General features: G+C 45.5%; 1 protein-coding gene across 1 annotated transcript in view; it reads right to left on the bottom strand.

The window, feature by feature from the left end:
- Positions 1-14,008: 14,008 nt before the first annotated feature.
- The window catches only part of SCML4 (Scm polycomb group protein like 4), a 48,384-nt gene continuing 35,387 nt past the window's right edge, over positions 14,009-27,005 (bottom strand). The window contains 3 exon segments of the mRNA XM_086608135.1: positions 14,009-14,062; positions 14,064-14,135; positions 20,640-20,785. Coding sequence (XP_086464261.1) covers positions 14,009-14,062; positions 14,064-14,135; positions 20,640-20,785 — 272 coding nt within the window.

Here is a 27,005-nt window from a genome sequence, read left to right as displayed (position 1 = left end):
GCAAAGTGAATACAAAACTATTCAATATAAAGCAGCACTCGCTGTTGGAGATGATTTATTAGGGGAGGTTTTGATAGCTGAGAAACAGCGAAGTATTAAAGGGTTTGCATTGCTTTTCCAATAAGTGAAACTAAGGGGCAGATGTCTTTTGCCTGATTGTTGTTAGCATCATATGATAATCCTGACATAATTAATAATATATCCTATACGTCATTTTTAGTAAGAATTCTTGATCAAAAATGGAGAAGGTTTGCACTGAGAAAGTCGTAGGTATCTAAGCTGTTTCTGTAACCCCAAATCGTTTGGCACATCCTGACAATATTAGAAAAATAAAGTAATGCTAAAATACTGTGTCAAGTCAAATGAATGTACAGCAGAATGAACATTAAGTGAAAGAATTACTCAGGCTTCACAGAATTAGAAATTACCTAGATTCAGAAAAGCGTGTTGAGCAGTCAACTTGAAATGAAGCTGGAGTGATACAAAGGTGCAGGCTTGGCATCGAATGGCACAGAACTGCTCTGCAGCATTGGTGCCTTGGAGTGGTCACAGGGCAGATGCTTTTTTGTTCCTCTCTCGTTGAAAGAAAATGAAACAAAAGAGTGCTAAGGCAAAGATGTGTAAACATGAATACAGAAATCCTGACTGTTCTCTTGCCAGTGAGTGTGGCATTGGTACCCGCTCGCTGACGCTGGTAGGGATGGTTTAGATTTATATCAGCATTAGAAAAAAAGCAGCCTAGGAAGGTTTACACAGCAGGACATGATCGAAACACCCCGTGTGTTGGGGATGGGGCAGGAGGCACAGTCGGAGGGCAGCAGTGGGTGCACCAAGGGGAGCTGACACACTCTTTTCTTTCCACGGGGGCACCCAGGCAGCATCACTTGTGTCACGGCCCATGGGGCTGCCACTAACAATGTTATACTGCTGGTGAAGTAAACCCAGCTGCCTTTGCCATCAGGAAGAGAGTAAGAGCCTGGTGACACCAGTGTGGCAGTGCTGGGTGGAGTAAAAGCAGGCGAACGATGAAAACAAGTGGGACAGTCTGAGCCAAGGACTTTCAAAACAGATCCGCCTTATACACACCTCACATCGAATCACGAGACCTAAGACTGATGACAGCATCATTCAAGCCCATGATTTCATCATGACAGCACATTTTTATTGAAAAGGAAATCTCATTATTTACGTTCTATTTTTAACATACGCACTTACAAGTGGAGGAAGCCTGGTGAGCTAGTGTGCACAAGCTGATTTCCCTGTTTCAAGAGCAGTCACAGAGGAGAAATCTGTGTCACGTGCTGGACAGCCTCCTGTTAGCTCCTGTGGGATCTGGATGAGTGCAATCACAAATGCATTTTTCTAATGATGTGAGATGTGGAGATGTTGCATCTCTCAGTCACAAGTGGTATAGGCTGTAGTAAATTTGGGAGTGACTAAATGCAAGACAGGGTGAGTTTGAACTTCTGATTGTGACCGAATTGTATATTCAGGTTTTTTTCTCTCTGGGAGATTTTGTATATACTTGAAAAGATTAAAATAATTATATATTGATTTGATATCTTATGTCCCTTAGAAAATGTATAGTCCTAAGGCTGTACTGGGAAAGAAATGTCATTCACCATTCAAAGAGGGTGAGATTAATATACAGCAGATACGTAAAAAAGTCCAAGATTCTAAAATACCTGCATGATGTGATCAAAGCAGCCCTGCTTATCCAGCCACTGCAGAAACTGAGGTTTATCTGGCAAATTACAGAACATTAAAATCAAAGCTAACACACTTTGAGCCCAATTAGCAACACAAAAACTGATAGCTGCACATACATCAAAAAAGCTCTGTACATGCTTCACTAGCCTTGGAAGCTAATGCCGAGGAGTTGGAAGAGAGCTCAGAGTAGCATTTAAAAAAAAGAGGTGTGAGCAGGAGTTGTGCTATTTTGTGGCCTAATTTAAGGCTGCCACTTTCCAGCTGGATAGAAACTGTTCTGCTCTCATCCTTCACACTGTTTGGAAACAGAGACCCAGAGCCAAAATCTGATCTCATTCCCACTGGTAGAAGTATGCAGTAGCCGCACAGAAGCTACAGTCATTACTCTAAACTCACGCTTGTGCGTCCATGTGTGAATCAGCCCTGCGTTATTGCACGTATTTCAGTATGAAGGATGATGCTGTAAATAATGCGGTGCCAGTTGCCATGCGGGTTTTCTCACAACCCTTGATGTAGGCTTACGAGCGTGACCTTCCCTCACTGCCGATTTTGTCTGTCCCACTACCACCTCCCAGCTGGCCAACACCACTTCTCTTATTCCTCCAGCCGGATGGCTTTTTCCTACCTCCTGTTGTCCTTATCATTGGTAATGGGCACCTCTTCTTTCCAACAAGTCTGAAAGCAATGCCAGCTGAAAGCAAGCTGGACCTTCTCCAGGTCTGGGGGAACGATGCTGGTGGCTGTGCTCTCAGCACGCATCAATGCTCGCACCTGCCTAATGATGTCCCATTCGCAGGGCCAAGCCTGGTCCACAGGGCCATCAGCAACAGGGCAGGAGCCAAGGATTCATCCCAGTGAGCTGTGTAACTGGGACTGTTCAAACCGATAAGCATTTAAGCAGCTTAAGTATCAAGAGGCAGCACAGGAAAAGATGGAAGGTAGAGGGGAAAACTGCGCTCACCCTGTGTAAAAGTGCCGAGCCTTTAATGAGGTATTTATTGCAAATAATCATCAGCCAACTAGTTAAAAACCATCCTCAAAAAGTGCCTTTCATGCCCGTGAATGAAAGCAGTGGAAGGTTTTTTGTGTGAGATAAAGAGTAGATAAAAAAAAAAAAAATACAGACAACCTAATTCAAAGGTGTCAGTACATGGTAGTCTCTGTCACAGCAAAACTGGTACTAGACTGTCTTGTGAAGGGCACTTGATTGAAAGGAAAGAAAGGGTTGCAGAAAACCACAGAGAAAGAGAGAGGGGAAACAGAGAGAAATGGAAGAGCAGGGAAGGGCCAAAAGTTAGAGAAGGAGTTGCAGCAGCGGTGAAGGAGACACATACATGGTCACTGAAAGATGGAAAGGAAGGAAAAGAAGAGATGCTGCAAGAAAGGAACAAAGGAGAAAGAATGGAAGTAACTATGGTAGGGGGAATAGAAATGGAAAGGGGTGGGAAGTTCATGAGGCAAAGACTAGAGAGCAGAGGAGGACTAAGATGGAGAAGAATGAGGACAGGGTGAAGGACTAAGTGACATTTAAAGACCCATTTGGGTGCTACTTTTCAGATGCATAAGAGAGGCATAGGCAAGGGCTGTGTGAGAAGTAAGTCAGATGTGGACAGCACAGGGAGAAGGGTTGGAATACAGTGAGAACAGATAGTCTTGTGGGTAAGGCACTAGATTCCGACCAGAACATCTGGATTCAAACTCCTGGCTTCACCAAAGGTCATGTATAACAGCGTTGGGAAGGAGGCAATACAGTTCACCTTCACAGAAGTTTTACTTCATTTTTCTCAGTGTTCTGCTATTTTCCTCTTCATGTGGCCATGGGAAATTTGTGTCATCAACTTCTATCCGTTTTCTGCATTTATCTGAACTGAACAACAGAGAATTAAAGCTCCCTATAGGAAATCCTTCTCCTTAGGATGTCCCTTTTGCCTCATGAAGTTTTCAACTCTCTAGGGCAGGTTGAGTGTCTCATACTATGCCTGTACAGCACCAGACACAATTGCTACATGTCGTTGTAACACAAATACTGATAGTGAACTTTGATAACAGCAGCAGAACGTGCTTGTATTTGAACTGTTAGTTTTGTCAGAGGGTAGATCAGATACTGCTCTCATTTGCACTGGTAAAAATGTGGAATAACTCTACGAAATTTACAGCAGGCTCAATGGAAGACTGGAAGTTAGGTTGGCTTCTTGTAAGTATGTAGACCGGGTAAGCAAGAGACTTTCTTTTACTGTTAGGTTTTGGAGAGGCATAAAATTAAAAGCCAGTGTATATTGACCTGCTACACACCTATGGCTATAGCGGCTTTCTGAAGTTTTTGTGCCACAAGAAAAAGAAAAAAAAAAAAAAAGATGTTTTTCTTTGAATACTGGCTCTTACGAAGCTGATCGGAAGCCTTCTGGATGCTACAGCAGATTAGAAAAGCCATGAAGAAGACAGATAGGTTTTAGAGACAGTCATTTGGTTCCAGTGGAACCAGGACACATGGATCAATTCACAATACTGCCACTGCAGCAAATGCTCAGGGCCATAAAACACATTACAAATCAGGAAACCATCGAAGTGAGGGATATAAGTAATCACTATTCTTTCACTGACTTGGATTCACTGCAATTCAGAAGTCCTTCTCCCCTTCTCCTATCCTTCAGCCGAAAGACGCTGAAAGCTGTGATACTGCTCCACTCTGAAATGTCCTCATTCCTGTGCCATTTGGACTTCAGGTTTTTCCCATTCCCCACCCTTCTAGAGATCTCTGACAATAGGAAATTGGTTGCCTGTTATTTCATGTTCAAAAAGAAAAGGGCAGCATGATCCCAGTTTTATTTAACACCAAGGGAAAACTCTGGGTAATAGAAGCATACAGTTCTACACAGGGAGAGTTCAATATACTGGTGCTCTGGTTACCCGGGACATAGAGAAGGCTGAGTTACTCAATGACCTTTTTGCCTCAGTCTTCACTGATAAAGCCTCTTGTCTTACCGCCCAAGCTGTGGAAAGAACTAGCAGGGACTGTGAGGATGAACCACCGCCCACTGTACTTGAAGAGCAGGTTCGGGAACATCTGAGGAACTTGAAGGTGCACAAGTCCATGGTACCTGATGAGATCCATCCGCGGGTCCCGAAGGAACTGGCGGATGAAGTTGGCAAGCCACTGGCCATTGTATTTGAGAAGTCGTGGCGGTCTGGCCAGGTCCCCGATGACTGGAAGAGAGGGAACATAACCCCCATTTTCAAAAAGGGGAACAAGGAGGACCTGGGCAACTACAGGCCGGTCAGCCTCACCTCTGTGCCTGGCAAGGTCATGGAGCAGATTCTCCTGGGAACCATGCTAAGGCACATGGAGAGCAAGGAGGTGGTGGGTGACAGCCAACATGGCTTCACCAAAGGCAGATCGTGCCTGACCAACTTGGTGGCCTTTTATGATGGGGTGACAGCATCGGTGGACAAGGGTCATAGAATCATAGAATCATAGAATGGTTAGGGCTGGAAGGGACCTTCAAAGGTCATCTAGTCCAACCCCCCTGCAAGGAACAGGGATATCTCCAACTAGATCAGGTTGCTCAGGGCCTTGTCCAACCTGGCCTTGAACGTCTCCAGGGATGGAGCATCCACCACCTCTCTGGGCAACCTGTTCCAGTGTTCTACCACTCTCATGGTAAAAAATTTTTTCCTAATATCCAACCTGAACCTACCTCCCTCTATTTTAAAACCGTTACCCCTTGTCCTATCATAACTGGCCCTCCTGAACAGCCTCTCCCCATCTTTCCTGTAGGCCCCCTTGAGGTACTGGAAGACCGCTATAAGGTCACCCCGGAGCCTCCTCTTCTCCAGGCTGAACAGCCCCAACTCTTTCAGCCTGTCCTCATAGGAAAGGTGCTCCAGCCCTCTTATCATCTTCGTGGCCCTCCTCTGGACCCTCTCCAACTGGTCCATGTCCTTCTTATGTTGGGGACTCCAGAACTGGACGCAGTACTCCAAGTGAGGTCTCACGAGGGCAGAGTAGAGGGGGAGAATCACCTCCCTCGACCTGCTGGCCACGCTCCTCTTGATGCAGCCCAGGACGCGGTTGGCCTTCTGGGCCGCAAGAGCACATTGCCGGCTCATATTGAGCTTCTCGTCCACCAGTACTCCCAAGTCCTTCTCCTCAGGGCTGCTCTCGATCCATTCACCACCCAGTCTGTATTTATGCCTGGGATTGCCACGACCCAGATGTAGGACCTTGCATTTGGCCTGGTTAAACTTCATGAGGTTGGTACGGGCCCACCTCTCCAGCCTGTCGAGGTCCCTCTGGATGGCATCCCTCCCTTCCAGCGTGTCGACGGCACCACACAGCTTGGTGTCATCGGCGAACTTGCTGAGGGTGCACTCCATGCCACTGTCCACGTCACCGACAAAGATGTTGAAGAGGGCCGGGCCCAACACGGACCCCTGAGGGACGCCACTCGTGACCGGTCTCCACTTGGACATTGAGCCGTTGACCACTACTCTCTGAGTGCGGCCATTGAGCCAATTCCTTATCCACCGAGTGGTCCATCCATCAAACCCATGCCTCTCTAGTTTAGAGAGAAGAATGTCGACCAATGGATATCATCTACCTGGACTTGTGCAAAGCTTTTGACACTGTCCCGCACGACATTCTTCTCTCTAAACGAGAGAGGCATGGGTTTGATGGATGGACCACTCGGTGGATAAGGAATTGGCTCAATGGCCGCACTCAGAGAGTAGTGGTCAATGGCTCGATGTCCAAGTGGAGACCGGTCACAAGTGGCGTCCCTCAGGGGTCCATGTTGGGCCCGGCCCTCTTCAACATCTTTGTCGGTGACATGGACAGTGGCATGGAGTGCACCCTCAGCAAGTTCGCTGATGACACCAAGCTGTGTGGTGCCGTCGACACGCTGGAAGGGAGAGATGCCATCCAGAGGGACCTCGACAGGCTGGAGAGGTGGGCCCGTGTCAACCTCATGAAGTTCAACCAGGCCAAGTGCAAGGTCCTACATCTGGGTCGTGGCAATCCCAGGCACAAATACAGACTGGGTGGTGAATGGATCAAGAGCAGCCCTGAGGAGAAGGACTTGGGAGTACTGGTGGACGAGAAGCTCAATATGAGCCGGCAATGTGCTCTTGCGGCCCAGAAGGCCAACCGCATCCTGGGCTGCATCAAGAGGAGCGTGGCCAGCAGGTCGAGAGAGGTGATTCTCCCCCTCTACTCTGCCCTCGTGAGACCTCACCTGGAGTACTGCGTCCAGTTCTGGAGCCCCCAACATAAGAAGGACATGGACCAGTTGGAGAGGGTCCAGAGGAGGGCCACGAAGATGATAAGAGGGCTGAAGCACCTTTCCTATGAGGACAGGCTGAAAGAGTTGGGGCTGTTCAGCCTGGAGAAGAGGAGGCTCCGGGGTGACCTTATAGCGGTCTTCCAGTACCTCAAGGGGGCCTACAAGAAAGATGGGGAGAGGCTGTTCAGGAGGGCCTGTTGTGATAGGACAAGGGGTAATGGTTTTAAAATAGAGGGAGATAGATTCAGGTTGGATATTAGGAAAAAATTTTTTACCATGAGAGTTGTAGAACACTGGAACAGGTTGCCCAGAGAGGTGGTGGATGCTCCATCCCTGGAGACGTTCAAGGCCAGGTTGGATGAGGCCCTGAGCAACCTGATCTAGTTGGAGATATCCCTGTTCCTTGCAGGGGGGTTGGACTAGATGACCTTTGAAGGTCCCTTCCAGCCCTAACCATTCTATGATTCTATGATTCTATGAATATGAACCTGGAGACAAGGCACGAACTCCACAGGAACCCCAACAAAGCCTGGGACTTTGCCCATTTTTGAAGTTGATCCTTCCTAGCTGCTCTTCCCTGCTCTTCACTTGCTTCACAGCCTGTCTGTGCTGCCAGGCAAGCCTCTGAGCAACACACACACATACACACACTTTCCTGTCCAGCCTCAAATGCTGCTTTTTGGCAGCTGCTCATAGACCAAGAGGACTAAGACTGTAGTCAGAGATGGAGTCTCTTCTGAAGTCCTGTGAACTATTCCTGTCCGATTATGACACTACCAAGAGACTCAACCGTTTGAAGTATGATGAAGTGCTGTGGATGCTGAAGGAGCCAGAAATTGTGGGTCACTGGGGCTGATTTTGAAAAGTTTTATTTTTAAATTCCACCTAGAGCTTCACTTCAGGAATGTGTGGAAATCTCCTGATGAAGTCATGTTCAAATTGGGGCGAGTGGCACGGCTGAAAGCCTCAGCGCACAGCCTTTGGTTTGCTGCAAAGTGGAAAACCCAAACCACCCTCAGTGCAACTTGTAGCTAAAACACGAAGCTAACTGGAGAAGGTGTTGGGATCAGGTAGAGGTGCAGCTGGAAGAGCTCTCTACCAGGAAGCCAGCAGCTCTCCTGGGAGCAAGGGAGAGGGGGCTGGCCAGCAGCGGCTGTCTCCGCTCTTTGTAAGCGAGGATGAAATAGCTTGTTAGGCTCTAGTTACTATGGGACGTGGCTGAAGCTTGACCTGGTTTATGAGCCAAGCCCTGGTCTTATGAATTCGACAGAAAACTTACGCAGACCTCAGTGGGACCTGGGTTTGGCCTAACATGCTTTATTCAGCGTCTTGAGTGAGGGAAACATTTTTCTTTACATTACAGTTGAAAGATTCTTGGGTTTCAGCTTAAGTCTTATGGTGGCGGTGCATTGCACGCTCATATTTCTTTCTTTTTCTTTAATAAATCACATTTCTCCTTCACTTAGCCTCTGACCAAAACCTGTTTGCTTGAACTGCAATAAACCTGACTGGTCAGTGATGTCTCTGCTGAAAGCAATCCCCGCCAACCACACCATGCACGCACCGGCTGACCTCTGGGCTACCACATCCTCGCCCACCCTCCAGCTCCAGGCACCCAGTGGGGAACAGAGGCTCTGGGAGCGAAGGGAGACAGAGACTGTAAATTCACGTTCTCATAGCCATACTTCTGAGGCACGGGGATTTGCTGGAGCTGGGGCCAGAACGAGCGAGTTGCGCTTGAGTCTATCAGATCTGTGAAGTACAGATGTGATAATACCGCTGCAACCACAAAAGAATTTACAACAGGAAGCTTTGCAGCTGTTGCTTATTAGCATTAGTACAAATTACACAAAGCAAATTGTTAGCAGACGTGTTTCCATAATATTTAACTCATGGCAGTGAATAAAAGTGATTCTTTTTCAAGCAAAATTTTAGATTTCCAAGGGAATCAGTTTCCAATTGTCCATGAAGGGAGCATGGATTAGAGAGCAGCATGTGACTGTTGCAAGGGCACCAGAGGCAACGTGTGCAGCGACTTGCTTGCTTTCTCTGGTGAAGGTGTGCAAATTTAGGACCATATTTCTTGGTGAGAGAAGGAAAATCCGTACAGCTCCATACGACCCAGTTACCAGCGACAGGGAGCGATGGTGTGTGGGTCCTGTTCTGGAGTGCCGCATGAAGGTTCGGTGCACAGAAGTGCTTGGAAAGGGAGGGACGCTCTTACTGACCTGCCATTTCCCTGAATTTTTGTCCCCAAAGTGCTTATTATGACTTATTTCCCTAGCAACCCCAAGCCTGTTGATGTGGAAGCAGCCCACGCCAGCAGAGCAATCACCTAACACAAGCTCAGGAGGGTGGATTTGGAGACAAAATCCACACAGCAACAGACTGAATGTGCAGACTGAAACGCTGGGGTGCAACCTCTAAACAACTAACAGCAAAATCCACCAGATCGAAACCTCGGGCATGACATCTGTCTCCAGCCAAACCAGTCTCAAACCAGGGTAGTGGCTGGTTTTGGTCCTGCCATACCTGCCGTCCCGCTGAACCAGCCAGCAGCCGACAGCCCATCAGGCATCTCCTCTGCTTCCCTCCTTGTTGCAGAGCAACCCACCCCAGGGCGGGAGGCTGCAGTTCAGAAATGAGGATTGCCTTAAAAGCATTTAATTTTAATTAATAGAAATGGAGCATTTAATTCTCACCTCCCTGCCTGGTGCCAAGGCAGGACTGGTTGCGTCCTGGCGAATGTCTGACTCTAGAGATGCTCCTCTGTGGGGTGAGCTGGGTTGGTCACCCATGGGTTCCTGGAGGGGCCTGGGGGGATGTCTCTCCTGATGTCTTTTTCCAAGTAGAAGCCATTCAAAGGAAAAGAGAGAGAGAAGGGGAGAAAAAGAGAAAAGAAGGCACTAACTAGTTAACTGAATATTTTGGGGCATGATTTGGGGAGGTAAGAGCTGAAAGATTCCTCCGTGAGCTCGCTCAGCCCCAGACAGTGCAGCTGGGGAAGGGGAGAGCGCTGCAGCTCACAGTCAGGAAGGGGCCATGGAAGGGTGAGAGGAAAGGCCATCCATGACTGTCAGAGTTGGGGCTGGGCTTCAGAGCTGCTCCCTCCCTAAAGCTGTACACCTGCTCCCGTGCTGTCCTTTCATCCTGCCTTGCCTGGGCGGCACTGGTTGAACCGAGGATGGTTTGTGCTGCTGCCACCAACCTGACAGAGGCAGCTTTTCATGTCAAAACTTCATTAGCCATTTTATTACAGTTTAGCTGATTATTGCTTGTTTCGCTAATAATGTCCAACTTAATCTCTCACAGCCATCCTTTCTTTAAGAAGGAAGGAAGTGTAACTCATGAAGACTGCTGACAACCTGTAGAAATTCAGCAATCGGTTTAAGGGCAGTAACAGCCCAGAGCGAGGCTTTACCTGCTGGTCCCAAGGGTGCCTGCCTGCATTCATCACGTCGAGTGAAGCTGCCAACGCTGCAAAGGCCTCAGCCTGCCAAGCAAGACAGTGGGCTCAGAGAGGTGGAGGCATTCCCAGAGGCATTTCTTGAAACTCAGTTAGGTCTGGCTGGGGCCCTCCTTCGTCGGTGTGAGAGAAGAGGCCGTGACAGCAGGTGGGTGGGAAGGCGGCTTGGCTGATGTGTGTCCCAGCTGAGGCTGAGCTGGTCAGCCTAGATGCAAGAAGACCATGTGCTTGATTGGAACCGCTGGCTCTGTGCTCCTAATGCCCTGTAACTGACACTTGAGCAAGGGAAGAGCTCTCTCCAAATCCTTAGACTTTGCCTGCTTGCTTTTTTTTTTATTAAAACGAATGGTCACAAAGTATTGAAACTGCCTGAAGCAACTGAAGTGCTTCTAACCGAATGTTTAGAAGTAGAAAAGAGGCACATGTATTGCTTTTAAGGGTATGCGCATCCACCCACCTGTTGGGAACAGTTTCAAAAATACAACTGGGTTGGCTGCAGTCTGAGGCAAGAGCTACGAACGGAATAGCAAACAAAGTAATTTGTACAAGCAATGTCTAAAGCAGCAGGTAACGGAGAAGTGGCTGACATGCATGTTCTGGCTCTTTAGTGCTTGTTCTGAGGAAATGCCTGACACCCTTGGCACAGCAGAGCTGCTTAACTGCCCTCACTGACAAGACTCGAAAGAGAAAAATTTGTTATAATAGCAATGTTACTGCAGTAATGTTTGCCTTCTAATTGCCTTTCAGTGAAAAAAAAAAACAAAAAACAACATGCAGTGAGGAATTTTTATTATAAGCGTTACTTACATGTACAATGAATCCACTAACTGCCTCCCCTTGTAAAAGACAAAACATTAAATATCACAGCCTGGACAGTCCTGTCATACCTACAAGGGTCATATCAAATGAGATAGCACCAGTGACTGTGTACATCAGATACATCCATGAAAACTATTTCAGCATATTAAATGTAGGAACATCCTTGCCACCTTGTCTATAAATACTATGTTGGTATTATCAGCCCTCTGAGCTGTAATGTCCAGAGTAGGGGAAGTGGAGGGAAGGGATGAGACACAGAGCTGAATGGGAAAGATTCTTGCTCAGGAAAGTCTGTAGTTGCAGGGCTTTCTTCACACTCTCAGAACAAAATGTGAGGTTACAGATTCTCCAGGAAAATACAATAAAATGCAAAAATCCTCTTGGAACAAGAATGCTCCGTTTCCAAAATGTCAAAATAATGTTTTGACATTACTGAAAGCTGTAGTTTCAGTTAAATAGAATTTTACGCTAGAAAGTGACATGCTTTTATGAAGAGTTTTGATTTTGACAAAGTGGGATTTTCCAGCATTGAAGCTATCTGATAAAGTCAAACCAGCTCTGACTACTGATATACTACAGCAAGGTGGGTTTTTAAGTGAGGAGTTAAAATCATCTTTTGAAAAAAAAGGGAGATTAACTAAGTTCAAAATTATGGAGGGAGGAAGAAAAACATGGTTTGAGGACTCTGTGAAGGTGACATTACTAATACAGCAAGATTTTTACATATTTTGGGGATCTTTGTAGGGAAAAGATTCATTTTTAAAAAATGTAAGAGTGAAAAATGAACTGTACAGGTTTTATGTTGATATGAAGTCACCTCTGCCTCAACCAGCCAGCTGGCTGAACAGATTTGTGTTCTCTACAGCAGGACAAAAAGTCATGCAGGTGGGTGTTACTTTCCAAGCATTGACATGTTAGGATTCAGTATTTACATCTCTTGATAGTATATGACTTTTCATTCAACACGTTTATTCAGCTATTCCTGTTAGAGGTGTTTCAGCATGCAGATAGAGTTTGCTGAAAGTTGGTCAGCCTGCAAAGATCCAATCCTGCAAACGTATGCAGACAACTTTTTTAAATTTGAGGGAGTAGTTCCAAGAGTTTAGTGGAAGTATTGTGGGATATGGTTTCTCACGTTCATAAGGATTTTCAGGATTAGGTCTTGAACCACTGTCTTTCTGTAGGAGTTCCGGTCTAGCAACATGCATCAAGTTGAATGTTATTCCATGAGGTATTTTTGGTAATATTCTGTTCTGCATACCTGTTTATGCAGACAGACAACCTGTTTATGTGGACAGTATGATGTCTTGCATATTATCAGGACCTTGTTTCTCAATTCAGTTGAGAGTAGCTGTAAAATAACCTGCATGACTGACTGACAAAAACTTGCTACCACTGCTTGTCATGCCTTAAGGGTTTAAACTGTATGGATGTGTCCCTTCGTATCCTCCTTTGTGAAGGATGAAAATGAGGGCACACCCATGCCCCAAGCTACCTCCTTAGCCTGACACCTGTCCTCTCCTGCCTGGCTGCGTGGACTATCAGTGAGCACCTTTTGATTTGTGTAAGAGGCAGAAGAGCATTATTTTTAATCCACTTGAGACGTTAATGCCCGGCACATCCGCATACATGCTGAAAGCTGCAGTGCAGTCAGGAACCAGGCCCTACAACAGCTGACCCGGACCGTACCGTTGTTGCAAAGTGCAGAGATGCGCCCCGCATTGCCAGCCTCAACTGGGGAACGCTCCCGCCCGGCTCCTTCACTTTTTAAAAACGCAAACAAAACTAAAACCAGAAATTCTGCTTTTTCTTAGAGTGCCACAAACCCTACGCCAGACAAGAAACGGCTCAGGGATGGGAGCTGACAGCTGAGCGCGCCAGACACCGTGGGAGCCATCCACCCCCTCTTCAGTATAACGGGAAACATCCTGTCAAAAACACTCTCTGCGTTTGGGCTTTTCTTGAATTAATGATCTGTAAACAGTGACGGGCTTATCCTGCTGGGAGCCTGCGATTCCTTGTCGGTGTTTATATAGGAGAGTCGTGATGGTCAGAGCTCATCAGCCAGAAAGCACCATGGCATCAGAGCTCCAGCCTCAAGTCTATTAGAGCTGCTCCCTCTAGTGGGAAAAGTACTTTAGCTGCAAAAAGAAACCCCTTTTCCCCCCTTTTTTTTTGCGAGACTTTTTTTTTTTTTTTGTCTTTTTTTGTTGTTTTTCAAAGCGAAGAATCAAGTTTTCCAGATAGTGCAAGACATGGGGCAGTTCCCATCAGGCAATAGGTGACCAACGCCATGCTTTTCCAGCCCTTGAGCATCAGCAGTGGAGCTGGGGCCCAGTGGATGCAGGTCAACCGTTACTCCTCCGAGGTGAGACCCATAGCCAGTAAGGGCCTCTTGGTTAGTCCTTCCAGCAGTATGGTGCCATAGGCGTGTTTGTTTTTGATTTCCCACTTCTGATTACAAAATAGTACTTACTATACTCATAATAATATTAATGATACAAAATAATTATTGTAATTATATACTTTTGGGCAAATTATTAACACAAAGCAGCCCAAAAGACCCTATTGGATAAAAAAAAGGTGACGATGCACAAATGTTAAAAAAGACAAAGTCTTGTTAAAAAAGAGGGAAAAACAATCTGCAAATGAATGCACTTCTGTAAGGCAACATGTTACCTTTAGTTTTCCATCTAGATTTAGGTTGGGTTTTCTGTTGTTGTTCAAGAAATTGTTAGAACTTGGCTTGCTTGAGCTTATCAATGTGGTAAACCAGTTTCAGCGCAGGGTCCCAGTTTCAGCCCCAGGTATTTCATGATCATGTCACTTTCAGCAGCAGCAAAGCATTTGCCATCAATCTCCTGGTTTCAAAAGAGAGAAAGAGAATCAGAATGTGTTAACCCCCCTTCCAGTGCTGTGTCTTGACGCAATTAAACAAAGTGAATCAGAACAGGATGCCTTTTAGAGTAGAGCTAGCCGAAATGTCATGCATCGTGAAATTTCATTTAAAAAAATTGAAATCTGAGGTATGATAGAACGAAAGTCTAAGGAGGAGTTAATCGAATAGTACTTTTTATTCTTCAAGGAACTGTAAGATTGTCTGGGTTTTCAATTATTGTGCAATTAAAAGATGAAGATTTTTAAAAATATCAAGGGTTGCGCTAAGCCCAAGTCTGAGAACAAGCCAGTCAACCTTGTGAGAAAGGAGATGGAGAGAGGGAGAAGGATGTGTCCTCATGAACTGCTGATAGTGCATCTCTAAATCTCAGTTCCAGCTTTGTCTCTGGCTCTCATGCATGTTTCACATATCCTCATTGCGCTTATATCTGGTGGTTTTGTATATTAAATTGAAGATAGTAGTAACTTGCTTATTTTATTGCATTTATTAGTAAAATTTGTTCAAATTTCATTTAACCACCATGTAAGTGAAGGAAATTACCACCAGATTCCGTTTCTTAGCCCAGACCCTGTTGGCTTGAAACCTTTTGAAATCATAAAGCAAGCACAACGTAGCTTGAGTGCACAGAGAAACGGACTCGGTTTTACTATGGACTGTGAAACACAGAAGCTTTCCGCTACACTGTCCAGAAGCTTTCAGCTACACTGTCCTTCCTTGGATCCTGAGCTTCTCTGTTTTTTCCTGACTATATAGGGATCTGCTAAAAGATACTACCCCCCCCCCCCCCCAGCCTCCACCCACACTTACACACTCGACCATCGGAGCTAAAGCATGACAAGTGCTACGTGTATGTGCATAGATACACACAGTGTGCACACATACTAATGCTAATATACATTGTATTCTGATTTTGATGGTCAGGTCTTCCTCTATGATCCCATTACCTACTAATTAAGTAATACTATGGATCCTAATTTGCCCTAATCATTATTATCCACTCAGTAGGTGATTTAGCTGATGAGCAGTTAAGGTCACTTTCTGATTAACCTCAATCAATGACTGCTCTTCATTTTGCACCCCCACTCTATCCCATAATAGAAACCCTCTTGCCTTCGCCCTCTCCTTCCCTTTATTTTACGGAAGCTAAGGGAAAGAAGAAGTATTACATGTAATTAATATTTGCATAAGAAAAAACACAAACCAAACTCTTGGACCTGTTGTGCCACAGGGTTAAAAACACTGTCAAGAGTTTGGTGCGGAGGCAGCTGTTTCTAAATGTGAGTTCAGCATTTTATTATTTCCTTTATTATTACTGTGTAGGGGTCAAAATTAAACTCCATGACAAGAGTATGCCAGAGGGAGCACTCATATCCAATTAAATATTCCCATATTAGCCATGTCCCTGTGCAGATGGTTGGCACGACTTCTCTACAGTATTACTGTGTCCAGCCCTTTTAAAAACAATATTTAAAGAAGGATTCTATAGCATGTCCCCAAATCTGCATAGCCCCACCAGAAGATCTTGAACCAGATCTGAAGCCGGGTAAAATTCAGGGCCTTCAGTGCAGATAGCTTGTTCCCATGAGTTGATATCTAGCCCGCGGTAAGTAGAATATTGCAGGAGATCATTGCTGTGTTCCTGCAAGGAGATGGACACAGCAACATATGACTGTGAGGTCATCATACAGTAGGTATAAACATACAGCTTCCACCTGCAAGAATGAGTATTACTGTGTTTGCAACAGCTTCTTGTAGCACTTGTTCTGAGCATACTCTTCAAAAAGCAGAGTAGCCCCTAAACAAGCCCTGTGCCATGGAAACAAGAATTGTCCCAGTGGTGAATGTCCCCCAAGATAAGGCTTTTAATGAGAATGGTGAAAGTCACCACCTTCATAGTTGTTTAGCACTTAATTCTGAGTAAAATCAAAGACGTCAGGATCTATCCTTCTTGGCATATATTATATATTATCTCCCTACTTTTGTATTCTGCAGTCTCTTAGACAGACACCAAACCTGGTAAGGCCACCACCTGCAACAGGAGTGCAGCGAGTGGCCGCTCAGTGATCAGCGCTCAAACACTCAAGACAAGAAGAGCTAGGGAAAGATGCATGCTCACAAGTCTGATGTCTAGCACCAGCAGAGACAGGTTGCTATTTGAATAAATTGAATTAATTACGCTAAACTGACCCCCGAGGAACACCAACTCGTCACTGGCCTCCACTTGGACATTGAACTGTTGACCACAACTCTTTGAGTGCGACCATCCAGCCATTCCTTACCACCAGTGGTCCATCCATCAACCCATGTCTTTCCAGTTTAGAGACAAGGATGTGTGTGGGACAGTATCAAATGCTTTGGATAAGTCCAGGTACGATGTCAGTTGCTCTTCCCCTATCCAACAATGCTGTAACCTCATCATAGAAGGCCACCAAATTAGTCAGGCAGGATTTGCCCTTTGTGAAGCCATGTTGGCTGTCACCAATCATCTCCTTATTTTCTATGTGCCCTAGCATAGTCGCCAGGAGGATCTGCTCCATGATCTTGCCGGGCACAGAGGTGAGACTGACTGGCCTGTAGTTCCCTGGGTCTTCTTTGTTTTCCTTTTTAAAAATGGGGGCTGTTTCCCCTTTTCCAGTCATTGGGAACTTCACCAGACGGCCACGACTTCTGAAATATGATGGATAGTGGCTTAGCAACTTCATCTGCCAGTTCCCTCAGGACCCACGGATGCACCTCATCAGGTCCCATAGACTTGTCCACTTTCAGGTTCTTTAGATGGTCTCGAATCTGATCTCTCCTACAGTGGGCAGTTCTTCATTCTCCCAGTCCCTGTCTTTGCCTTCTGTGACTTGGGCTGTGAAGCTGGAGCTCTTGCTCGTCAAGACTGAGGCAAAGAAGTCATTGTCCTGGTTTTAGCTGGGACAGAGTTAGCTCTTTTTAGCAGCTAGAAGAGCTCCGTGTTTTGGTTTTACTCAGAGGCTCGCTCTGAGAAGAATGTTGATAACAAGCTGATGTTTGTAGTTGGCCGAGGACTTTTCAGTGTGCCATGTCCTGGCCGGAGTGCAGAAGCACAGTGGGATAAGGGGGGAGCATAGCCGGGACAAGGGGGCCCTTGTGATTTGCGGTGGAACTTAAGATTGAGGGCCAAACTGGCCAATTAGTATTCCATATCATGCAGCGTCATGCCCAGTATAAAGGTGATGTTCAGCTGGAAAGAAGGGCTTTTTGTGCTTTGGCTCTTTCGCCGCTTTTGCTCTTTTGCACTTCTGCGCTTTTGCTCTATTGCTTTTTTTTTCTCTCGTCCAGTACTCCCACTCTCGGAGTACTCTCTCTCTCTCTCTCTCTCTCTCCCTCTATTTCGGGGCCTCGCGTTCGTCTGGGATTGCAGCTTCAGGACGAGACCGGGCTTTGCATAAGAGGGGGTGGTGAGCATCTACACTGTGTATTAAATCATCTGTATTAAATTGTTCTTATCTCAACCCACGGGTTTCCTGTTTATCCTTTAATTCTCTCCCTCATCCCTGGGGCTGGGGGAGGGTGAGTGAACGACTGTGGGGGGGTTTGGTTGCCGGAGTGGCCTAACCCATGACAGTCATTGAAAACCTCAGCCTTCTCCATAAAGGCTGTCAGACCATAACATTGCGTTGATCCCTTCGAGCTTGAGTTTTCTACCTGCTAATTCCCTGTGTAACTCTTTCCCCTCCTCCATTTCCCTCCTCAGCCTTTTGACCAAGTCCTTCTTGCTGAGAGAACATTACACAGGGCTTTCAGGCAGAGTTGCTACACGTCTTTGCCAGGCTGTTGCTCCTTTGCAGGAGGCCAAACATCTATCGGTTATGAAAGAGCAGAGGGGAGGTAGTAGGTAGTTTCACAGCCTTGGTTGGGCACTCTCAGGAGCCACCTATGACAGAGCCCCTTGAGTGTCTTGGCAAAAAGAAAAGCTTCTGCTCCTGGTGGGAAAAGCAGAGCCTCGGTCATCCTGCAATGCATATGGCAGATGTGGAGGACAAGGTCTGCACCTCCTTACTGCACCCTGGCTATAGTGGTGGGAGAGAGCACTGCCCTCACACGATACCTCTCCCAGCTGTTTCTTCTTGTTGGTCCTGCCATCCTCTCCTTCCCAGTGTCACAGCTCAGGTGAGCTGATTGCCAAGCAACAATTTGAGGTGATAGCTGGGCCTCGTCAACGACAGTAAGTGCTTCTAAGTAAATTATGCACCTGCTTCATGGAAAGATTGAACGTACAGGAAGATATGGCTAAGGTTAATGGACTAATCACTTGTCTCTCACCCCTGGGGTCTCCGTGCTAATCCAGATGAGATTTGAAGGCTGAAAAATTGCAGGGACATGTATAACTCAAAGACATAATTGAATTGAGTTGTGTGGCAATGTTTCCCAGGTTCTCACACCTATGGCATGTTTTACAAGGAAATCAAATGATAAGTAGAGCCCGTGGGTGCTGGGTGTTGAACAAAGGATGACAGAGACAGTTTTTAGTGGCAATTTAGCTTGGTCTGTTTGGTCACAGAGCAGCTGTAGTGTTGTGGCATGCTCCAGTACAGCCGGCCCATGACTGCCTGGAGCGTGTGGCTGCCCTGTTGTTAGATAAAAGCATGCTGTGCCATCCTTTGCTGCAAGTGGAAACTAGACAAAAACCAGTGCTTTTGCACTGTCTGTATTTAGAAGATGAACTTCACATGTTTCTCTTCTTTGGGATGTACCTGTTGCTTCAGACCATGGCAATTCTCTCTACCTTGCATGAAGAGTTTTCTCTCGATGCACAGCCCTTTCTGATTGTCTTAAAAATTCGTTCTAAAGCAAGTTCCTTTAAACCTGAAAGTGACTTTTTTATCTGCCTGGTTAACCAGATAGCCAATGTAGGCCATGTTTTCATTATCAGCTTATAAGGCAGATCTGACTTCTCTGCAGAAGGCAGGGAAAGTTGGCTGGCACTTGACCTGTAATGCAGATTTGGTCCTAGCGCCACTGTGCCTGCTCTATTGTTCTCATCCTACCAGCCTGTCTGCAGAATGGCAGACAGCCTCAATACCTGCCTAGGGTGAGCAGACATCAAGAACTGTGTTCATCTTAATTTTCTTCTGCTCCTCAGCCACCTCCTTGCCTCAGTATCTGGAAACCCTGCATGCAGGGTGTAGCTGGAAGTCCATCAGTTGTCTCTCTCAGCTCTTGACTGCAGCCCCGCATTCCCACCCATCCCTACTGGCAAACAGGCAAGGAGTAGGACCTAGTGATCAAGACCTCTCCCTTGCTTTGCAACCCGAGGCACTTTCAGGAGACATGGCTGGGGAGCTCTTCTCATTTAGACCTAGGTCCAGGCACTTACATCTGAGGTATGACCCTGAGCTGAACACAAGCAAGTCACTTTTAGGGTAAAATCCATTTTCATAGCCAGACTGAATTGATCAAGGAGGGATGGAGGAGGAGGCTGAAGATACTATTAGATACATTGGTGTCAACTCCATACACAGCAGCAGAACGAGAAACTCGAGATCAGATATAGTTTACAGTCTTCTCCTTTACTAATTAAGGATAATATAATTTCCACCACTGGAGATTGACTAGCAAAAGCAACTATATCATATTCTTCAGTGAGTCAGCAGGTCTGTTAAATTTAGTTATGTAGTTACACAATACTGAGGGGAAAAAGATTAAAAGCTTGGTTGTTTGGGTTTCTCCTGCTAAATATCTAGAGATACATAAAAAATGCTCTTCAGAGAAGAATCATAGGTATCCTGGGAAAAAAATTGTCATTGAGATGAGGCTTTTTTGCCAGTGTGAGAACAAAAATGAGCACCAGATCCTCTGTGCTTTCTCTTAGGCTTGGCATAGAAACAATTTATGCTGGTGTAGTTGGGAACAAATAGTAAGCATTTTCTCAATACATTGTTAGGGTCTCCCCATTGAAGAATAATAGAATAGAGATAGAATAGAGATAGCATAGCATAGCATAGCATAGCATAGCATAGCATAGCATAGCATAGCATAGCATAGCATGCATAGATAGAATAGAATAGAATAGAATAGAATAGAATAGAATAGAATAGAATAGAATAGAATAGAATAGTTGGAAGGGACCTACAACGATCATCTAGTCCAACTGCCTGACCAGTTCAGGGCTGATGAAAAGTTAAAGCATGTTATTAAGAGTGTTGTCCAAATGCTTCTTAAATACCGACAGGCTTGGGGCGTCAATCACCTCTCTAGGAAGCCTGTTCCAGTGTTTGAACACCCTCTGGGGTGATAATGAACCTTTCTTCAGCCCAAACCCCACAGTGGTCTTGAATATCTTGCAGGGCCCTGTGTTCAACCTGGCTGAGCACAAACACTGCCCATAGCAGCCAAAGGCAGCGGAGGGGTGTGTGTGATGTGTAGTGGCTGGCTGTTGGGACTGCCCATGTACTTGGCTTAAATCACCCAGAAGCGGTAAGGGCAGCCTTCTACATACGTGTTTTCTGAAGAGATCCACGTGGGGACCTAAAGCATGAGGGTCTGCATCCTTCACGAACCAAACCACATCATCCACCGTCCAGGTCAAAGGATTCTTGCTTGATGGCCGAGCAGCGTCTTGTCGTTCTGGTGAAGGACTTGAGGCTATCAGTACAAAAAAGCCCACAACAGCTGGTTACAACGGCACGCAGCGGTTTTCTCACTTTGTCAGTGTGCAGCGTTACAGCAGCCTCACTGGGGTGTTCGATCTCTGTGTGCAAGTATCAGCCTGAGATGGTGAGGTGGGGAGAGAAGGGGACTCGGAGCAGTTTCTGATCTGGCTGCTTATCGGGAGACGTGATCCCAGCTGGTGAATTGCGTTAAAAAACATGAAACCCTCAGGTTCCTGCTGGGGAAGGAAAAACGTGCCAGCTGCCAGACTCTTAAACCGAGCTGCCCCTGCTGTCTGCTCCGCAAGCAGCGTGGATCTTGGCTCAAGAAGACACCTCCCTCCCACCTGGAGGGAAAGCTCTTCAGCACTAAACAAAGGAGTTTGCCATTGAATGTGAAGGCTAGAGGATAAAATCAGGATTTAGCCAATAGGGTTTTTTTCCTTGGCATTCAGATATTCAGACTTGGAGCTTAAAGGAAGGTTTCTAGTCCATATCCTCCTAATCTTAGACTCTCACGAAGCTGACGGTCCCCAGTGAATGCCTATTTGGAAAGCTACTAAAACAGGCGAAGATGAACATTGCACATGTGACTTTTTAATGGTATAAGCCCTGGATGATTTAAGGTCACTTCGGCTTGCTGTAGCTTTAAATCAAGTGAATAAAGGCACATTGGAATGAAAGTGCATTTATGTTTTTATTCTTAGTCTCCGCAGAAATAAATCTCAGCCTCCACGTGAATATAATTTGCACCCCACTTATGCTGCTTCACTATTACAAGAACTGTATTATGCTAGGTTAGAGGAAAGCTGTTTAAATTTGTTTATATCCACACCGAGCAAACTTTGCATTAGCAGGCAGCAGCACACAGATGTATAAAATGTTACATGCCCAGACCTGCTCATCCCTTTCTGTTAAGGCCCAGTTTTTAGTGAGAGGTACAAATGGAAAGCAAGCAGGCACTACAGAAGACAGAAAAGGGAACAGAAGAGCGCAAGTAGTGGGAGACCACGGATTCCTAACTGGAGCCTGGAGAAGCCCCAAGTAGCTAAGAGGGCAATGAGAGCTGTTGAGAAGGGCTGAGCTCTCCAGAGAAATACTGAGAAAGACAGATGAAATGTATAAGAATCCCCATGTGTGACTGAAAACACAATCCTACTGCGTGTGAGCAAATGTAGTGGGCTGGATTTTGTGGCTTACATGGATTGTCATTCCATTGACTTCAATAGAGCCACGCTGATTTATACGAGGAAGATCTGCCCAATGCACAATAAAGGCTTTATGTGCATGTTGGTCCTTTTTTTCTTGCTGCCGTGCTCATCTTATGGTATAACGTAACGAGGTAGATTTTGCAGTTACGAAGGATGAACTCCAGTAAGCAGCAGTGCTATGAATGTGCAAATCTGGTCGATGGGCTTCATAATGGGATGTGATGTAAATATCATGATAATTACACTCTCATTTGCTAAGTCACTGTTCTGGATATAAAGGACAAGGAATAGCCGCAGGTCCTTTTAATTAGACAGCAAGGATTGGTGTTCGTATGGACTGAGGCGACCCTGGGCTCCGCTCACAGAATAAATGCAATACACAACGGTACAGGCACCATCTGGAGCCTTTGGCATGAAACGATGGAGACAAAGAGTGCAAAACGAGCAGAGTAATCTTGGCCAACCCCTGGATCATCAGTAACGTGGAGTAACTTTGTCAGGGACAAGTGAGAGAACTGAGACTTGTCTGGAAGGCACAGGGGTGAGTATTTCTCCCCTACCTGATCTGCTGATGGCCTGGGTGCCAGCTGATGTGCGTACCTCAGCACCTCAAACCAAAAGCACGGAGAAAATAGGGCATGAAAATAGCAGGGAGGCAGAGAGAGGTTTAGCCTTGCCCAAAGGATTGCAGAAGTTTCTATGCTACTGCCACAATGTGATGGGCGGGGGAGATGTGCCACTAGTGAGGGTCACATTTTTTCCCTTAAATTTGTATGAATGTAAGGAGAGCCCGAGGAGCTTAGCCTGAGGTTCGCACCAGGCACAGAGAGAGCAGCCCCTGGCCCAGTAACTCTTGCCTACAACCCGCTGCTTCCAGAAATGCCAGGAAAGGGCAAAGGGGAACAGAGAGCCCCAAGAGCACTTGGGAGCCTTCAAAGATATTGGAAATAGCTGTAGTAAAAGAAGGGGGATGAGAATAAAAGGTTGAAATGACAGGGGAATTCTATTCACTCTTTCACAATCTAGCAATCAATAGCATAAATCTGATTTTTTAAAGACAAATATATAAATGACCTTTCTAAAGAGACCACATGGCTAGAACACTTCCAGGCCCCAGCAGGTGAGGATAACCCTTTCAATTCCCTACCTGAGGTATAATATAAAGCCAGATTTATGCATAGATACTAACTATTTGAAGATTATTTTGTCTTCGTTTACCTACCTAGAGTCAAGTCCTGGATTCTCTGCTGTTTTTTTTCAATTAGTTAAGATTTATTATTTTACTTGTAGGTAAAGGGATACTTTGAAACGTTGTTAGTAAGCTTGCAGGCAAATGTCTTGAACGCAGTTTGCAACTAGGAAATCTGGAAACAGTCTGCTTTTCCATATCTTTCAAAATGTATTTTGTTGTTTAATTTACTCTGACTTTTTAACATTGTTGTTTACACATTTAAGTGTAATCTCTTTATTTACAAAAGAAAATAAATCATTTCATGTCCACACAAAGGCATGGGGTTTATGTTTCAATAGCATCACTTTGCTGAATGATTATATTGAGCACAAAGTGTTTGATGGCAGCAGGGCAAGTACTATACATTTTTTCTTATCTGAAGGTATTCACACTTAACCTAAGAATTAGATAAATGAGGAAGTCTCATGTCTCCCGGGTATCCTAAGCTATCCTGTCATCAGAATTAATCAAGATGATAATGAATACTCAGATTACAAAGAGATGGGAGTGCTCACGACCAATAATTATTTTTAGAGATCGTAATCTAGGTCAAATCCAATTTCCTGTTTTTGACAAGTGGCAAAAATTTGTCAAATTAATGGAATGGGATATGGAAATTTAGGTAATCAGAGGAAGCACTTCCCCCTCCTGCTGAAACGATGTCAAGGAAGGAGAGTGAAGAGGTTCCTCTGCAGGGGATATTCTCGGGGCATCCCAGTCGAGACCATTGCCTGCACAGAAATGGCTAGAGATACCGGGTCAATGGCCAAAGCCTGGTGAAGCCAATGGAAAGATGTGGCCTTGCTTTGTCTGAGCTCTCACCCCACGCAGGTTTTTCTCTGCCCCTACCTCTGGCCTTGGGACCTTCCTGAGAAGAAGGATGGAGACCAAGAAAGCCAGCAGCCAAACAGCTGCAGAGGCATGACAAGGAAATCCGATGCTAAAATGGAGTTAAACCTACAAAGAAGGAAAGATAAATAACAGACTCCCTAAATATGTTCTTGGCAAACAAACAGAGCCCAGAGGGAGTATGGTCATTGATAGATAAGAGTGGAAAGGGAGTGACAGATGAACTTTAATATTGCTGCAGGCCTAAATGATTTCTTTGCCTCAGGGGAAGGGGGTGGGAATGAAATTTTAAAAGGTTCTCTCTGATTGCACTGGAGCAGATAATAAGGAGCAGATCTACTGAAACTAAGCAGAAGTAGCAGGCCCTCAAGGCACAGAGAAATGGGAAACATTTTAAAAAACAACCAAACTCCCTCTATAAACAAGGACAGGAGGAGGGCTTTGTAGAAGACACTTTTCTAAAAGTCTAGGGCACACCACGCAGGAGAAGAGGAGAGGCATCAGAAACGCAGGTGTGTGGGAAACACAATTACAGGATATTTATGGATGCAGGGCGGGGCTGATGAGCCACAATCAGCAAAGAGCTCTGGAACCAAGATTGGGCTTAGCATGTCGATTTGCACTTGCAGGAGATGCCATGCACCACCTGGCTGGTGGCCCCAGCCCCACGGCATGGCAGGGCAGAGTCCTCATTTCACCAGCATGACAGCTGCTCCCACTGCCGGCACGGCACACGCCACAGCGATGTGACGTCGTGGGTGATCCTCCACCCACTGCAAGAGCAGCCCAACATCCAGCTGCATGAGATGCAGCCATAGGCTGGCGTTAAATATTTACGTGGACTTTTCTCGATTTGCCTCTCTTTTGCAGGGGTGGAGGGGAAAATCAGCAACTCAGTGAAAGCGTTGAACCTTTCAGGCTGTAAATGTCCTCAAAAATGAACAGGCAGACTTGTTTGCCAAAGAAGTGATCCTCAGTGCTGAGCCCCGCAGTGCCATCAGCAGCTCCTTGGACGCTGCCTTGGGGAGGTGCTGGATTCGGCTCCTGCAGGGCGTTTGCAGCATTATTCTGGAAAAAGAGAAGCTTCAAACCCTGCGCCCCAAATGCTTTCAGGATATAAATGTATTAGCAAGCAGGATTGCCTCTTTAACAAAGGCCCTCAGGTGATAATAATTAACTGCTAATATTGGATAATAAAATCTACATAAAAATAACAAGCTACAGGGCAAGGTTAAGGTTATTATGTTGTGGTTGAAACACAATTCTTCATACTTGGAATGAAGGCTTTGTTTGTTATGTAAGCAGGCTTGGAAAGGTTTATGATGTCCTTGACTACTCCTTCTCTGATTTAAGAGCTTCAATTTGGCAAATGATGACAAGAGAGTGCATGTTTATCTGTTAGCAGCCCCAACTGGCTTTCTGAAATGAGATTTTTACTTTTTTTTTGTTTGGAATTTTTTAGCATAATCATGGAGAATTAGGCATCAAGCTTCCGATCGCATTAATGAGAGCTTTGAGGTTTAATCTCATCCATTCCGCTTGAAAGACATGTTCTGTTATGCACTGAGATACGTTTTATGGTCATGGTTTTTTCCATTATATTTGCCCACCATGATAAATAAGGCAAGCTATTTTTCAAAAATATCCATAAATAAAGAGGATTGGTTTGAGGTTTCAGAGATAAATTCTTCCTCTTTTTAATGAGTCCTGCCCTTCCCTGCCTTGTAAGTATGCAAACTGAGGATGATAAGAATAGAGCCTGACATGCACAACTTACTCATCTTTGCTCACTTATGATTCAGCAGCATATAAATTATCTCTAGAAAGAGGGAAAAAGCATGCAGAAGCAGCATAGTGAAGCACAGATTCCAAAGACCTTTGCAAGAGAGATTTTGCAAAGACAGTAATCAAAATCCAGTGCGGCTGCACGGAGGCAGTTGCAGACAGATGTGTATTTTAAAAGTCTGGGATTGCCAGTAAAAGTTCAAGCAGCATGGTGGGTGAAAGTATGATAGCTGTGACGAAAGGCAATACAGTCTGTAATTTTAAGGAAGAGCAGGCAATGCTTTGTAGGACTCTGCGGTTGGAATTCAGTGCTACAGAACTGACGCTGTCACAGAGTAGGAGATGTAAGTAGGCTGTGACTGGCAACAGCACAGTTTCTTTAATACTAGAAGTGATATCGTAACGAATCTGTGAGCACCTTGACTTTATGGATGTCACTGAATTGCACATCACAGCCACTGAAAACTGCCTGGCTGTGTCTAAGAGCAAATATCTCTCTTCTGCCTCAGAGGACTCAGCTCCTGCTGTGGACTGTGGGAGGCTTTCTGCTGGAGGCTCCAGAAAGCAGAGGAGTGCATCAGAGTAAATGTGATGGACGGTGGTGGCACAAATGTGCAAGAGCCATTTGTGCTGACTTACAGTGGTGAATATTAGTAGAGCACAGGGGACTGCTATTCCTCCTGTTGCAGACCTTGACAGCAAACCTATCTCTGTATGGGATTGCGTGTACCTTTATGGCAGACCCTAATCTACAATGGATGATACTGGGACTAATAAATTTTTCATAACTGTAAATGATCAATAAACAAATTAATAGCCATTTTCATACAGTTCACTAGTCAGTTCTAGGGAGCCTTTACTATTTTTTTTTTTTTATTGAGCTGGCCAAACAATCCAGAGGTCCCAGGTGAGCTAGTATTTGCAAGGGTCAAATGCATGTCACGTAAAACATACTAAGCAGTTTTGGAATGAGTCCTGTTACCCCACAGTGTCATATGTAGCAGCTTAAAGTCACCTATAACTGCTTCAAAGACAACCAAATACCACAAGTGCCTGGTCCAAAAGCAATCTCTTTCTCTTTGCTCCTCAAAGTGCTTCAATATCTTTCAAGCTAGAGAAACACAGGACCCTGCAAAGCC

The sequence above is a fragment of the Tauraco erythrolophus genome, chromosome 2, assembly GCF_009769465.1.
Source record: "Tauraco erythrolophus isolate bTauEry1 chromosome 2, bTauEry1.pri, whole genome shotgun sequence".
NCBI lineage: Eukaryota > Metazoa > Chordata > Aves > Musophagiformes > Musophagidae > Tauraco > Tauraco erythrolophus.
This window is presented reverse-complemented; position numbering and strand designations above follow the sequence as displayed.